This window comes from Centrocercus urophasianus, unplaced genomic scaffold, assembly GCF_019232065.1.
Source record: "Centrocercus urophasianus isolate 14NV4802_14NV808 unplaced genomic scaffold, USGS_Curo_1.0 seq_10, whole genome shotgun sequence".
Taxonomy (NCBI): Eukaryota; Metazoa; Chordata; class Aves; order Galliformes; family Phasianidae; genus Centrocercus; species Centrocercus urophasianus.
Window position 1 is genome coordinate 74,421,425 of NW_024884142.1, and position 14,600 is coordinate 74,436,024.

At 38.8% G+C, this 14,600-nt stretch overlaps 1 protein-coding gene across 2 annotated transcripts in view; it reads left to right on the forward strand.

The window, feature by feature from the left end:
• ZFAND3 (zinc finger AN1-type containing 3) overlaps positions 1-14,600 on the forward strand; it is a 130,432-nt gene that overhangs the window by 97,648 nt on the left and 18,184 nt on the right. For both annotated transcript variants that reach the window (XM_042829436.1, XM_042829521.1), the window contains exon 6: positions 13,747-13,917. In XM_042829436.1, coding sequence (XP_042685370.1) covers positions 13,747-13,917 — 171 coding nt within the window. The remainder of the gene's footprint in view (positions 1-13,746; positions 13,918-14,600) is intronic.

Below are 14,600 nucleotides of genomic sequence, written 5' to 3' on the forward strand. Positions count from 1 at the left end.
GCTTAATGATCAAAGCTAGTAACTATATCTAGAGAGTGCCAAATTGAAAATAGGCATTGTTGATTTGCTGTTGTTTTATATAAAGTAGTTGTGTGGCAGAGCCCCGTTAAGTATAAGTCATTAAACATAGTACGTTTTCGGTTAGCTTTGGCTGCCTCAGAAATACAGAAGTAGCTAGTTTAAGTACAGCAAATACTGTATTATTCTGGAAATCCTCCCCTTTGAATTTGAAATTTCAAATATAAAGCTGTTTGGAGTTTTCTAGTTGAAAATGCAATACAGAAAGCTGATGTTTGCTCTAATCAAGACTCAATTTTTCCTGCTTTGGGTCCTTAATAGTGACTTTAATTCTATGTGGAGAATATAGATTAGATAATCTGTCACAGAGCTAGTGTTAGTGATGTGTTAGGCCACTGCCAGGCTGAAGTTGCTGCATCTGCAACAGATCTGTCATAAGGAATCATACCAGTGCTTGTTCAGGCAGGCATCCAAGCTATCTGTGTTGGCTCAGACATTTTTCAGACTTTGGTTTTGCAGTGTGTTAAGGAGAGCCCATACAACCCTTTCCACTAGTGCTGTTGTGGAAAGACTTAACCTCCTGTGGAGAGGCAGTGAAAGGCATCCATATGGTAGCAACATTCTAGCTAGGTCTACTTCCTAGCTAGGAATTCTAGCTGGGTCTGCTTCCAAAATAGATATTGCCTGTATTTACATTTATATATTAATTTAGCTGTATTGGATGCAGAAGGGAAGAGTTGTCTTGATAAAGGGCTCTAATTCTTTAGAAGTGTAAGATAAATTTCCTCAGAGATCATTCTTTCAAAAAGTCCTTCAAGCTATCATATATTTGGCTGAACTGTGGTTATTCCATGTGTGCATGTTATTAACTGGCTCGGTATGCAGTGGATTCAACTTAAGAAAAGCTGTGTTACCCTGCAGGCTCAGAGCTCTCAGATGATGCATGGTAAGCTGTGCCATTGTTGTGAATATTGTTTGCCCAAGGACTTCATAAGTTTGGCATTGGAAGGTGCTGGATAGAGTTTTCTCCAGAGTATGAAGACTGGGTTTCCCTTATGTGGAAGCATACCTAAATAAACACTAGTGTTTGCTTCTATTTTCCTTGCAAACTACTCTGCTTCAGTCATGGTATTACTGAACTGTATTTTCTTTGTATGTTAATTATTGTAAATTTTAATACCAGTTTTCATTGCAGGGTAATTAAATAGCTTTCTGTGATGTCATACGTATTGAAAACAGAGGACTGAATGAATATTCATAATATAAATGCACATATGATTAGCAAAAAGGCAAATCAGTACTTTATTTGTAGTGCCATATGGGAGCAGTAAGAGCTTCTTAGAACAAAGCCATTGAAGTTGGTAGATATGTTGGAAAACATCCATTAAATGGTTGGCTAACTTTTCTCAGTAGATCTCTTATTATTAGTTTATGCCAGTGTTTGTCATCTTGTATGTCTATGTATTAATCATTTGATTTGGTATTAAATGAGAAATAAGGGTATCTTAATCTGATGCCACAAATTTCAGTCAACTAATTGTAATGGCTTTATATTGCTTTATTTTCCTTTGTTTCTTCATTAAATGCTCAGTAATCTGCATATCTTGTTTGTTATCCCTTACATTAATAAACCTGTTACCAGGAGTTGCACTTTGCTACAGAGCTTGTCTTTTCAGTCTACTTTCCAGTGCCATCTTGAAAAGAAAGAAAAATCTTTTTTAAGTCTGTTTTTAGGAGTCTAGGTAGGAATGTGGGAATTGAGAGGAAACCATTGGGTACAATATGTTTGCCAGAAATGGTATGACATCTTCAAGTGCAGGAAGCAGACTGTGTGGATGGAATGTTTCACACTACATTCAGTTCTATTTAGTCTCCCTTCGTACGACATTACTTAGGTGAATACAAGCAATGTATTTCAATACCACATATTGAATATAAACCTCTCTTCAGTAAGAATTCAACATTTCTTCTGCTCTGGAGCACTTTGAAGGAAGATTGTTTTGGTAGAATTCATCTGTGTGATTCTTTTTCCCTTCAAGCATAGTTTTTCCCTAAAGTCTGCCGTACATCAGTATTTGAGATGGAAAATTAGAAATTTGACCTACATATGTTGCATGCAGGTTCCCATCAGGAGGATATTAAGGAAGGCATAAACCTTTCATATTTTATTAGCATTAAGGTAACCACCGAAGAAAGATCAAAACAATAAATCTGTCAAGACATGGGGAAAGTTCTCTTACGAAAAACAGTTTTTACCTCATGCAGTTGTCAGCTTGTGTGCTGGAGGAGCTGTGCAGACAAAAAATGGTGTTATGACACCAAATAGCGGTGTCTGCTTTTGTTCTTTCTCCTTCCTCTTTGCCAGAATCACTGCTGTGGTAAAAAGTATTTATATTCCAAAGTGTGCCCATAGGACAAAGATTACAATGAAAAGAATGAGTAAAGACTTGCAATTATTAGTTTGGATGGTGCCTTGAAGGTTTTGCAGAGTCAGTAGTCTGAAGGTTTTGTAGGAAATAAAGATGTGCAGCTTTTCTTGTGTTTTGACTTGTTTCTTAATGGCTAAATATTGTTACGATTATGGCAGGTTCTCTGAGGCTTGCTTTAGTCGGAAGGGCATCCAGATTCCACTTGTATTGGGTTCTTGTGTTGTGCAAGCGAGCACAGTGTAGCATGTTGCTCTTTTTCTGCTATGGAACCTAAAGATGATTTGATGTGCAATTCAAAACAGCCAGATTTTAAAACAATATCACACAGTTAAAGAAAACTGGAAAAAAACAGTGGAGCCGTTGCAGTGTGCTCAAACTATTTTAAATTGTGTGTAGAGAGACCAGTAGATGCAGATTGTTGAAGTGCAGTAATAATAAAGTCAATTTGTAGATTGTATCCCTAAAGTTGGGGAGTTTTCAAATACATGGTTTCTCACTTGTGGCTCATGAGACATCTTTAATACTCTGTGCAGGTATACGGGCAGCAAACTCACATTTTATTAGGGTATCTGTCCTAGATGGCTGTGGTGGTATCTGTTTTGTGCAAGATCAGAGTATCTTGTATGCTCTGTGTTTTTTTTAGTATGAGATTTGAGTCTAGAAGATGTAAAGATTGCACTAACAGTCATGCAGATGCACGGTCCTTTTTTGAAGATTCAGGTTTATTGATGTCATATAATAATACTTTGAGACTGAACCTCGGCTATCAACACAGCAGTCTTTTTGGAGTTGTAGAAAGGACAATTTGTGAAAGTATGGATATTACAAATTTTCAACAACACGCATCTGCAACAAGCCATTAGTTCTTTTTTTTTTTTTTTAATCAACTGGTATGAGTTGAGTAAGTACAAAAAGAACTGGTCCACCACTAATTAGACTTCTTTTATTCATCTGAAGTGCTGAGTGCCTGCGTAGACTGTACAAAAGCTTAGTGAAGAGACTTGATACCACTAAAACAGTTTGGAGATATTTTGCTGTTGTTTCAAGGGACTTCTAAGGTATTCTTCAGTGTTTGACTTTTGGAGGGCACTGTGTTAGAAATCCAACCTTCTTAGAGCTCTCTCACCAAAAGAAAAGCAATGATAGAACAGCCTTCAAGAAGCACTATAAATCACACAGCCCTGGCAATAATAGTGTCCATTAGAGATGCTCTTTTTTTTTTTTCTTTCCTCTGCTCAGTTTCCAGCTGTACTCTAATAGAGCAGCATATCAAGCAAGGCTGTAAATAAAAGTTATAACCTAATAGGTGAGCTCTGAAGTGGAACGGACAGGAGCTGAGGCATGGAGGCCTTATTATTGCTCATCAGCAATTATAAACAGGATAAAGTATCTGGGACTTGCACCGATGCAGCAAGAGCTAATAGAGGCTGGGAGATGACACTGTGCCGTGATCAGATGATGTATGTTGATGGGTTTTTACTGTTTCATCTTATTGCCTATTTCTTTGATGTGTTGTAATGTCTGTTCTGTGCTTCCATATGCATCTGGATAGACAGATCCGATTCCACTGCTGTTCGAAGAAGCTTGATGGCTTTTGTACATATACTTTACATCAGTTTCCAGTATTGGTTATCTAAGAGCCTTCTCAAATTGTTACAATTATTGTAGATTAAAATTCATCTAATGGTAAGGATGGTAATAGTTGCATCACTAAACAACATTAAAGATTTGCTGCAATTGTAGGATTTATTCTCAGTATCACCTTACTCAATTTTTAAAAAATGCCCTCATTCATTAATAATATGGGTATGGTTGGTCTTTTACACTAAACATCTAACGTGCATTTTTAGATTAAATGGGTTATAACCGGTGTGGCTGGAGAATCTGAAGAGGTGAATTTGGGGTCAGTATATCAAAAAATTTGTTAAAAGTCAGGTATAGCTGTGATGATCCTTGCCTATGAGTTACAAAAAACTTCAGCTGTTCCTGGGAAGGTTTTTAAGAGCTTGTTAGCACACAGTAATTGGTAATATTCACAGAAAGGTCTGTCACGATCTTTTATCTGTCACAGTGTCTAGCACACTTCTGTACCAGACATCTAAATCATCTCTTTACAAGGCCATGGAGAAAAAATGCCTTGAAATTTAGTCCGTATTACCTTTAATCTAAAGAGAAGTTTTGCAAGAATCTTCATAGTTCATACGTTAATCACTTACGCCATGTACTTCTGAATGGAATTTTCTGCTGGAGTATTGGAAAAAATACAACATTTAGAAACGAAAAGGTGTGCAGCAGCATGACAACATGTGAAAACACTGGTTTCCAGCCTTATCTGCTCAATACAAATGGGATAAAATAAATAGATGTTTTTAAACTCTCTTAAGATTTTTGGATGGGAATATTTACAACTGCTTATGTTCAAACTGCAGTACACTAAGACAAATGGAAGCTCATTCTGTTCATGGTAGGCATTCATTTGAAATGAACTTTCATACCTGCTGGTTCTTTGTGTTCCTGTTTTCCTATGTGCTGTGTATGAAGTGAGGAAGCCAGACAGTTGTAGTGGCCTGTAGGACAACATGTCTTGAGTCTTGGGAGCTAACAGTTCTGACTTTGGGATTAATCCCTTTGTCTAATCAGTCAGTCAGAGCAATTTATGACAGGCTACTGCAGGCCTTAAAATATAAAGTCACTGTTATGGAACAGAATTAGTAGATCATAGAATCATAGAATCACCAAGGTTGGAAAAGACCTAAAAGATCACCCAGTCCAACCGTTCACCTATTCCCAATAGCTCCTACTAAACCATGTCCCTCAACACAACATCCAGCCTTTCCTTGAACACCCCCAGGCTCGGTGACTCCACCACCTCCCTGGGCAGTCCGTTCCAGTGCCTGACCACCCTTTCTGAAAAGTAATACTTCCTCATGTCCAGCCTGAATCTCCCCTGCCGTAGCTTGAAACCATTCCCTCTGGTCCTAAGATGAAAATGGTAATTCATATACTTAATATTGTTTACCATTTTATGACATTGTGTTGTTGGTAATTGTACCAGAACAGGTTAATGCCACTTAAAAAAGTGCGTGTGAGACAGTCAGATATGATACCCATACACGTTGCTGATGTATACTTTCTGATGACAACAGGAAAACTTCAAAATAAAAGACTGCTCGTTCCTTGTAGTGTGGTAGATCAGCATAGCTGTATTCAACTATTTTGTGCAGAAAGGGATATTCTGCAGTGCTTTCTGGTTTAAGCAGCAGAAATGTGTACCAATTTCAGTAGATTCTGGCTGCTTGGGTATCTTGTGAGAAACAAGTTTTTTCTCACCCACGAGGAGAGGAAGAAAGTACTTTGATGAACTAGAATTTAAGAACAATACTTTTTTTTTTTTTAATAGGGAAGTGTCTAAAGGATCTCCTGGCCACTTGTCACAGCTATTTGGGATTTGTCCCACCTTGTCAGTTCATCCAGTCAAATACTGAAGTTCACAAATCCAACATCCTGACCTGTTCTGATCAGGAAGATGACTTTGTTAATAATGGGCTTTAGCAAATGAGAAATACAGCTTTTATCTTTTTTTACTTTGGCATTTTATTGCACTGGAAGCTTGTTGAACCAGTTTAGTTTTAATTATTTATCTTCAAACACCTTTAAAAATGCACAGGCAGTTATATTTACAAACTGACAATTTCAGACAGCATCGGAGAGCTTCAGTATAACTGTTTCCTATTTTCTATTTAGAAGTTACGTTTCAGGAGGACCTCACAGAATCACCAAGACTGGTAAAAACCTTCAAGATCATCCAGTCCAACCATCCACCTATACACCAACAGTACTTACTAAACCATATCCCTCAACACAAAATCCAAACGTTCCTTGAACACCTCCAGGCTTCAGTGACTCCAAAAAATAAAAATATATACAAGTAATTGTAGGGTCTCTTCAAAGGGTGCTGAGCATGAACAGGGGAAAAACAAAAAAAAGAGAATTTTCTTAAAATTCTGTTAAGTAATTGTTATGCAAAGAAGTTACTTTTTTCCTACTTCATTTCCAAGTAATTATCTACGAAATAAACTTCAGGAAATAACTAATGAGACCAATATTTTGGACCAAAAGAAGATTGAAAGCAAACTAGGTGTAATACGTAAGACAGTGTACGTACTGTTGCATCTTATTTTCTGCGGTCTGTTCTGCTTCCCTGGTGGACATGTGGTCTTCAGTTCAAGTTAGTTGAGATGCTTCCTAAATATCCGCTTTCAAAACATAAGAGCTTTCCACTAAAACAGCCTGAGTTCTGGTATCTTGCAGTCAGCAATAAGGTCTGCAGAAATTGTATTCTGTGCCAGGACGGGTTACATTTTTCCCATGAAATTGCTCGAAGAAACTAACACAATCAAAGTATAAGCTGATCTTTAAGTTTTATGTAAAATACTTGAATTGGAAATGAATTTGGAAGTAGATTAGCTGTACATTTCAGAACCCCCATTTCATGCATCGGGTATTTTTTTTCTTAATCAAAACACAAGAGCTCTTAGGTACTTCTCTAAACATTGATCAGATCAATGATAGTCTCTTGTTGCAAAGTTTCTGTTGCTAATGGCATCATTCGGGTTCTACAGTTAATGACAAATAAGTTTTTAGAAAGATAAATATTAGAAATATGTATGTTTTCCACAACTGGCAGGCAGGAGCTCTTTATAATTCCTCTTCTGAATCTGTGTTTTAGCCTTGGAAAACCCTCGTTATGCCAATGGGGGAAGGGTGTGCTTGTGAATGAAAAATAACAGAGCAAGGAGTTTTTATATAGAACTAGTTTCTGGGCTGTTCGTTTGAAGAATTGCCTTCCTGAATACTGTGTACCATTTGATTGATGAGGATATAGTTGGAGTATACTACTAGGATTCTGAAGCAGAGCAGTGCTGCTTACTTACGCAGTCTTGAATTGGGTAGCAAATCTGCAGTATTTATAGTGTTATCTATTAATGTTAATCCAGTTTTAGAGAGCTCCACGAAGAGTAAGAGGATATGCAATTAAAGCCAGCAAAAACAAAAGTGATGATGTGGGTGAATGCTTTTGGATTTCCCGTTTTTACCTGATCCAGTATCTATTTGTATGTGTTTGCACAGAGGTATTCACATATGCATATATGTATATTTGAATACTAGCACGTAGTCTTCAGGTGCTGTGGAATGGCAGAGACGTTTGCATTTGACCTTCGTGTTTCTTTCATCATACATATTCCTATGTTGTGGCTTTTTCCTTCCTTTTTGTGGTTCTGTTTTTCCACTTAGCTCTCAGTATTTGTGCATTGTTCCTTCACTTAATAATCCTGTTCTTGCGATTCAGAGTTGAACTGAATCTGCCTGTGTCCTTCCCCCAGCTCTAACCCAAAGTTGCTAAGATATATTTTCTAGAACTGGTAAAATACAAATTATTTCACACACCCAACAAGAGATGGGCAGCAAGCACTAGTCTGACAGCTCAGCAGCACTAGCCAGCTTCCTCTGCCTTTGCAAACCGATCAGTTGTTGAGGGCTCCAGAAGTGTAGAGGCATCACACTTTGATGTGACTCAGGGAATGACCTTCTCTGGCCTCAGCCTTAAAACAGACAAGGAACTGGGCAGTACGAGTGCCTGAGTACATTTAAACACGTACTTGTTTGAATTGGTGTGTATGTAAAAATGTTTAAGAAATAAATTAATATTTCCATTAACTGAAGATGTACTGACATCAAAGATGCATGAGGAATGGAGTAATGCAAGAATTTAACCATGAAAGAGACATAGTACTGAAGCCTACATAGGAGATGAAAACTAGTTCACTATTTGCTTAATTTAGCAATTATGAAATTTCTTGACAGGAAAGGATAATATGCATTTTCACACTCTAATTATAACTTACATAAAATGCATGCAGTATCCTGTGTAGCTCCCTGTTAGTCTTACTATTTTCAACTTGCATTTCATTCATTTATGTTGCTGGCACTGGATGAGCCTCTTCCGTTTCATTAGAGATGGCAGTTAATGGCTTCATTAAGTTACACTGCAGTATAGCATGCTTCCTTTTGACTGATGATAGCACCAACAATACAGGCTTAGAGGAGGAAATGTAAGAGAGGCAAGGAGTTATTGCTTATATTTATATGTTGGTGCGATATATATTTTATATATATAGACACATTCTCCCATCTAGAAATCATATCATCACAGAATAACAGAGGTGGGAGATGATCTTATCCAGTCAGATTTTGGGTACCCTCAGGATGGAGCCTCACAACCCCTCTAGGCAACTTGTCTTAGTGCTGGACCTCATCTACAGTTAAAAGAAAAAAAAAGAAAAAAAAAAAAATTAAAAAGTGCTTTCTAATGTGTAAATTAAATATCTAATAAAATTGTTTAGGTGCCCACATTCCTCTGTTCTGCTGAAAGTGTATGTTAACGGTAACAGATCGGCATAGGGGAGGTGGTGACATTTACTGGTGCACTTGCGATGTTTCACATATGGAATATCTTAGAGTAACTCTTCCCATTGTGTGAATCCCAAACAACTAGGCTACAATTTGTTCATTTTTGTTTTTATTTACAAGAGCCGCAGGAAACAACTGCTGTGGTTTTGTGAATTGGTATGGAAATCATTTCTGTAACGCAGCTTCTTGGGGTTACTTGTAGTCTCTGTGGTCTTATTAGGAGGTTTCTGAAGCAAAGAAGGGGCTGACAGGACTTGACTTTTGTAGGGGCTATTTCAGGAGCCTCTCAACAGTGAGCTTTACTGCATCCCCATCACTTTAGAACTGTATGGAGAGGGGAAATGAATGAAACTGTGATGCTAAGGACACTGCAGTGATAGTAGAAGAGAGATTGCGTGGTTAATTGTTACCGAAGGCTTTGTCTGAGAAATTGGTGCATCTATCAGTAGTGTTTTAAGAAAATCTGATGTGGATTTCCAAAATAAATGTAAGTGCTTCCAGAGAGGTGTGCACTCAGGTTTCTGACAGTCTTAACGTGCAGTCCTGATTGCACTTGGGAATAAGATTCTCATCTCAGTGCAAATACCAGAGTTTGAAAATAAAGGTTTTCACAGCATTGAACAGCAGCAGGGAAGAATTGTAGTCCTAGCTGTCAAACTCAGCTTCTAAGATGTTAATCTTGAACTTTTCACTCTTCATTAGTAGTCAACAAGCATGTAACTGTGGTATAACTGTGTTAATTTTAGGTTCAGTTGAAGCAGAGGAGATGATTTTAAATAATGATTCTGGTAAATGTAATAGGGAAGATTTGTAAAGAAGCAGTTTCCTCTAGATGTTTATAATGCGTAGTCAACATGCCGGGGAATTAAGTAATCCCTCATCTAAAAATGTAATAATGAGGAAAAATGGGGGAAACAGCCCTAGAAGCTGGCGACAGAGCATTGCTCAAAGTGGAGTTAATCCTTGTTACGTAGTTACTGTCTGTACCTGTGTGAGGCTCTTCATGGACAGAGATTTTAGCAGCTCATACTGCTTTTAAAATGGTTTTGAAGTAGATGGCAGTGAAGTTTGAGGGTTCATTAATTATTGCTGTTACCGGTGTTTGGACAGGCAGTTGAGATCGTAAATGTCAGTCTGTCAGTGGGATGAGTTCTTTATGAAAAAGAAAAAAACTGATTGAGTGCCTCAAAAGCTGTCATCAAACCAGAGATTAAACAAATTCATCTCATTCTTGAAGCAAGCAGCAACAGAGAAGGGCTGCTTCTTCCCCTACAAGACTCCCATCCCTTCTTCCTCCTGTTATTTTTTCTCAGCACACGTCTCTGCTGGGTTTTTACAGCTCCCCACCTGCTTCCCAAAATGCCATGAAACAGCCACCAGGGTTGTTAGTGAAGCCATGCAGATGCCAGTCTGCATGTTCATGACAAGAGATTGAGAGAGACTGGGATTGGACTCTGACAGTCTTAACACTATTTGGAAAATATTGAGGGGAGAAAGAGTAATGAACACAAGTACAGTGACAGTGAGGAGCAAATGTGAGTTTCTGTCTGAGGCACAACAGAATTTCTACGAGCAGTACTTGTTGTTTCAGTCAAGTCTGCTGCTTAAATCCTGCTCTGCTGCATTGCTTCATTCTCTCATTTCAAATGGGAGCTTGATAAAATGCCACAATTAGAAGAATCTGCACCTTTAGATACAAGTTAGAAGAATCCTCATTAACAACAGTCAAGTTAACTCTAGCTGAGAAATCTTTGTGAAGTTTCTCATCTCATTCTAGAAAGAAGTAATTCTTGTTTCACAATTCATCCTTCTAAGGCAAGCTGTAGCAGCGAGACTCTTCGCTAGCCATTTTTGATAGTGAAATGGCTTATACTGAGAGTTTACCCTCAGATTTCTCACCTGTGCTTTCTCCCCACTCCTACCTCTGAGATGTAAGCACATGTGCTATTGGTCCTTATTGTAACAACTGTTAGCTTGAGCTTGTGTGCTCAGGGCATTTTGCAGTCAGTGATGGGATAGCTGGAGCTGTCTCTCCCAGTTAGCCTGAGTTAGCTCAGTGTTAACACTGTTTAATTTACAGCAAAAAGGTATGAGCTTAAAAAATCAGGTATGTAACTTTCATTTCTATCCTATCAGTCAACTTATGTTCTTATTCAGTTGGCCGTTACCAATTAATAGGAAATGTATAATTGGATGTTTAATTAAATTACTACTAGCCTGACTTGGAGTAGCTGTTTTTCTCACTAAGGCATGGATTCTACTTCATGAACTGAGTAGACACTGGATTCCGTATTTGGACTTAATAATAAGCACTGTTTTCCATGTAGGATGCAAAATATGCTTTTGAGAAGTAGCAGGATGGCTTGTGTTTCCAAAAGCTGAGGTGTGTGGGAGGTGGCTATTTCATAATAGCAGCCAATCTGTTTCTCTGAGAAATGAATGATTGCAGACTGTGTAGGTCCCCATCCTTGGCAAGGAGCTGGGCTGTAACACATTTGTACTGAACCTTACATCAGAGCAGTGAGAGTGTACAAGGTGTGTGTTGCTGGGAAGGCTGGCCTACTCCTCTGGGCGCTGTGAAAATCAGTGCTTATGTGATAGGGTGGTTGCCTGGGAGTGAGAGCTGGGATCTGCAGTCTGGTCTGAGGACATCTCTCTGAGATCATCTTCTGCAGACATTTAATTTAAGGCAGGACAACTTGTTCTATAAATGTATCAATTTATTAGACTCAACTTTTCTTTGTCAATGTTCCTGCACAGCCAGGCATGCGGGGATGGAATAATTGCATACTGAATGTTAGCTTAGTCCTCATAGATATATTTTGTAAGGTGTAAGTTGTAATCTACAACGCTGATGAAAAAAGCTATATTGAGACACACATCAAATAGAATTATTGCAGCTTAATAAAAACTTATCATCTGTGTACTGTGCAGGAAGCTGTTCACTTTTCTGTGAAATGTGAGATGTGGGGAGTTTGTATTGAAAAACCAAGCACATTTTCAGCGTATCTTAGTGATATGGCAGAAAGAAGGAAGAACAAAGTGAGGCAGGTTGCATATTTATAACAGCTGTGACATTAGAATCCAGCTGCTGTATAAATGCTGAGACAAGATCTGAAACATGGGTAAGAAAAGTGGGTTAATTTCTGCCGCATGTGAGAAAGCAGGGAAAGTTACTGGAGCGTGCCTTGGAGAGGCTAGCAGGTGTTAGCGGTGCAGCTGGGTTATGCGTTTGGCAAGGAAAGGCTTGATACGGTGAAGCAGCAGATCAGATGAAATAGTTGGAATAACAAGGATATGGGCAATGGTCTGGCCATAGCAGTTATCACTGCAGAATGCTACTTGCGAAATTACTCCTTTTCAGGTGCTGCACCAGAGGGTACTTTATGTAAGGTATTCAAGTTAGCTTTAAGGAAAGTATTTAAAAACTCTTCTGGGATAAGCCAGGACAGCTGACAATAAGTAGTCATGTTTTCCATTTCACTTTTGATATAAAGGCCAAAAGATGTTTGATAGAGTAGAGCCCTGACAGAAAGACAAAGTTATCTTCTTATTTGTCCTTTTAAAAATGGACTAAATGAACTAATACTTGTATTTTTCCTTGGTCACTGTCTTACTGACTCACTGCAGTAATGGCTTTCTGCAGCTGGTCTCCTTGCAACGTTGCTATGAACAATGTAATTCTTTATAGGCTTGAGATTGGTTTCCTCTTTTTCTATTTAAAATAAATACAGATTTGATTCAATTATGCCCAACCTTGGGAGAGAGGATGCCTGTCTGACCTGACCTGGTTTGGGCTGCAGAGCAGCAGATTGGCTGAAGTCTGCTCCCTCTGATATGCCGCACGGATAAGACTTGGGCAGAGTCCCAACAAAATTCTCTTCGTTATTAAAGAAAAAAAAAAAGTGCCATGTTGCCTAAAGTAAACTCTGAAACTTTTACTTTGCAAGGAAACTTGTTTTTAAAGGGATTTTTGTAGGTTAAATGAGAAAAGTGGTAGCAACTTACCTTGATCTCTTCTGAAGCACCAGTGTGGCAACTCCAGCCCACAACAGAATATCCAGCATCTCACTGATTCACTTGTTCTTAATTAAAGCATCACCTACTGATTTGTACTTTCTGAATGAAATATGCTTTCCAGAAACAAGCAGAAAATTCTATAGATAAAGGTGTTAATGCAAATGGTGTTCAGACTGATTCTTTTTAAATAGCTGAGCACTTTGGATTTATAGCATGCTTGTACAGGTTGGGCGTAGTTTGTGTTGTTGGTGTCCACTAATTTGCATTTAAATTGTTATCCACGTGGAAAGAGGGAAGCACGGTATGGTGCTTTCATGTAATGTCTTCAGTCATAAGAGGCAGTTTACACGCTGTGCCTTAAGAATCTTCCTTCTGCCCAGGGAGGAAATAGGTCAAATCTACTTTCGATTGTTTTTCATGAGAAGCCTGGTTCAGTTTGTTTGTGCAAGGAGAACAAAGACACGTAGGAGAGACTAAATGAGATTACAAATGAAGCTTGCGATTGTCCCGGATGGCGCGTACTCTTTGTGCATCTGTACACAACCTGGCTATGGCTGGGAGGAAGTCAATCAGTTTGCTTTCTGCTGAGTATTGTCAGTAGGGAGAGGTTTTTACAGAGAACAAAGATAATTTGTCTCTTACTTGATTGTGATTGTTAAGAAAATGTATATATACAATAGAAGGGGAAGTATCGAGCTGCCTGGTGGTGACCCCAGCTGAAAGCAATATACCTTCAATCTGCCCAAAGGGTTGCCTCAGCAAGGAGGTTCTAATGTTTTTCCTAAAATATTTGTTGTGAATACAACAGATTCACAGTCGGAGAGTGAGGCTTCTCCTGTGAAACGGCCACGGCTACTGGATGACAGTAATGACAGGCCTGAAGAAACCAGTCGATCCAAACAGAAGAGTAGACGCCGATGCTTCCAGTGCCAAACAAAACTGGAGCTAGTACAGCAGGAACTGGGATCATGTCGCTGTGGTGAGTACTGTCTGTCAGTAACGTCCGGCTTTCTACCACAGCAGTGCTCAGATCCGTGTCACAGGTGGAAGTGTGGAGAACACTTGCACCTTGTAGCTTTCGGCCATACTTTAAACAGAAGCTACGTCTTCCACTGGTGGCAGAAAGTTGTAATTAGTTCCTGTCTGTCTAATTTTCCCTTTAAAACTCTGCCCCCGATATACTGTCCTGTCTGAAGAGATCCGTAGATATTAATCAGTTTAGCTTCTGAAGTCTGTGTAAGGTGGGAGGGTGCCATGCTCACTTGACAGAAGAAACACAAAGCACATCAGAGAATATGCAGAGATGACAAGTTTTTTTTTTTACAGAGTTTAAGCATAGGTCAGCACTACATTCTGCATTTCATGATGAGGTTGAAACAAAAGAAAAAACACTATCTAATTGAAAATGGTTTTTCTTCTCACAGTCAGCTAAAGGGATGGGCAGGGAGGGGGGAATTGCTGTTGATTATGCACTGAATAGTGTCCAACTTGATTTCTCCAAAGTTGATGGTATTGTTCAGCTAACTGAGCTGAGGTTGATGATCTCATGCAGGCAGCTAATGTGGGGCTTGATGTTATCTGCAAAGTAATAATAGCAAATGTGACTGGGTTCCAGAGGAGATGGTCTCTCCTTCATGCAACAGTTGTTGGTAACTGATTATC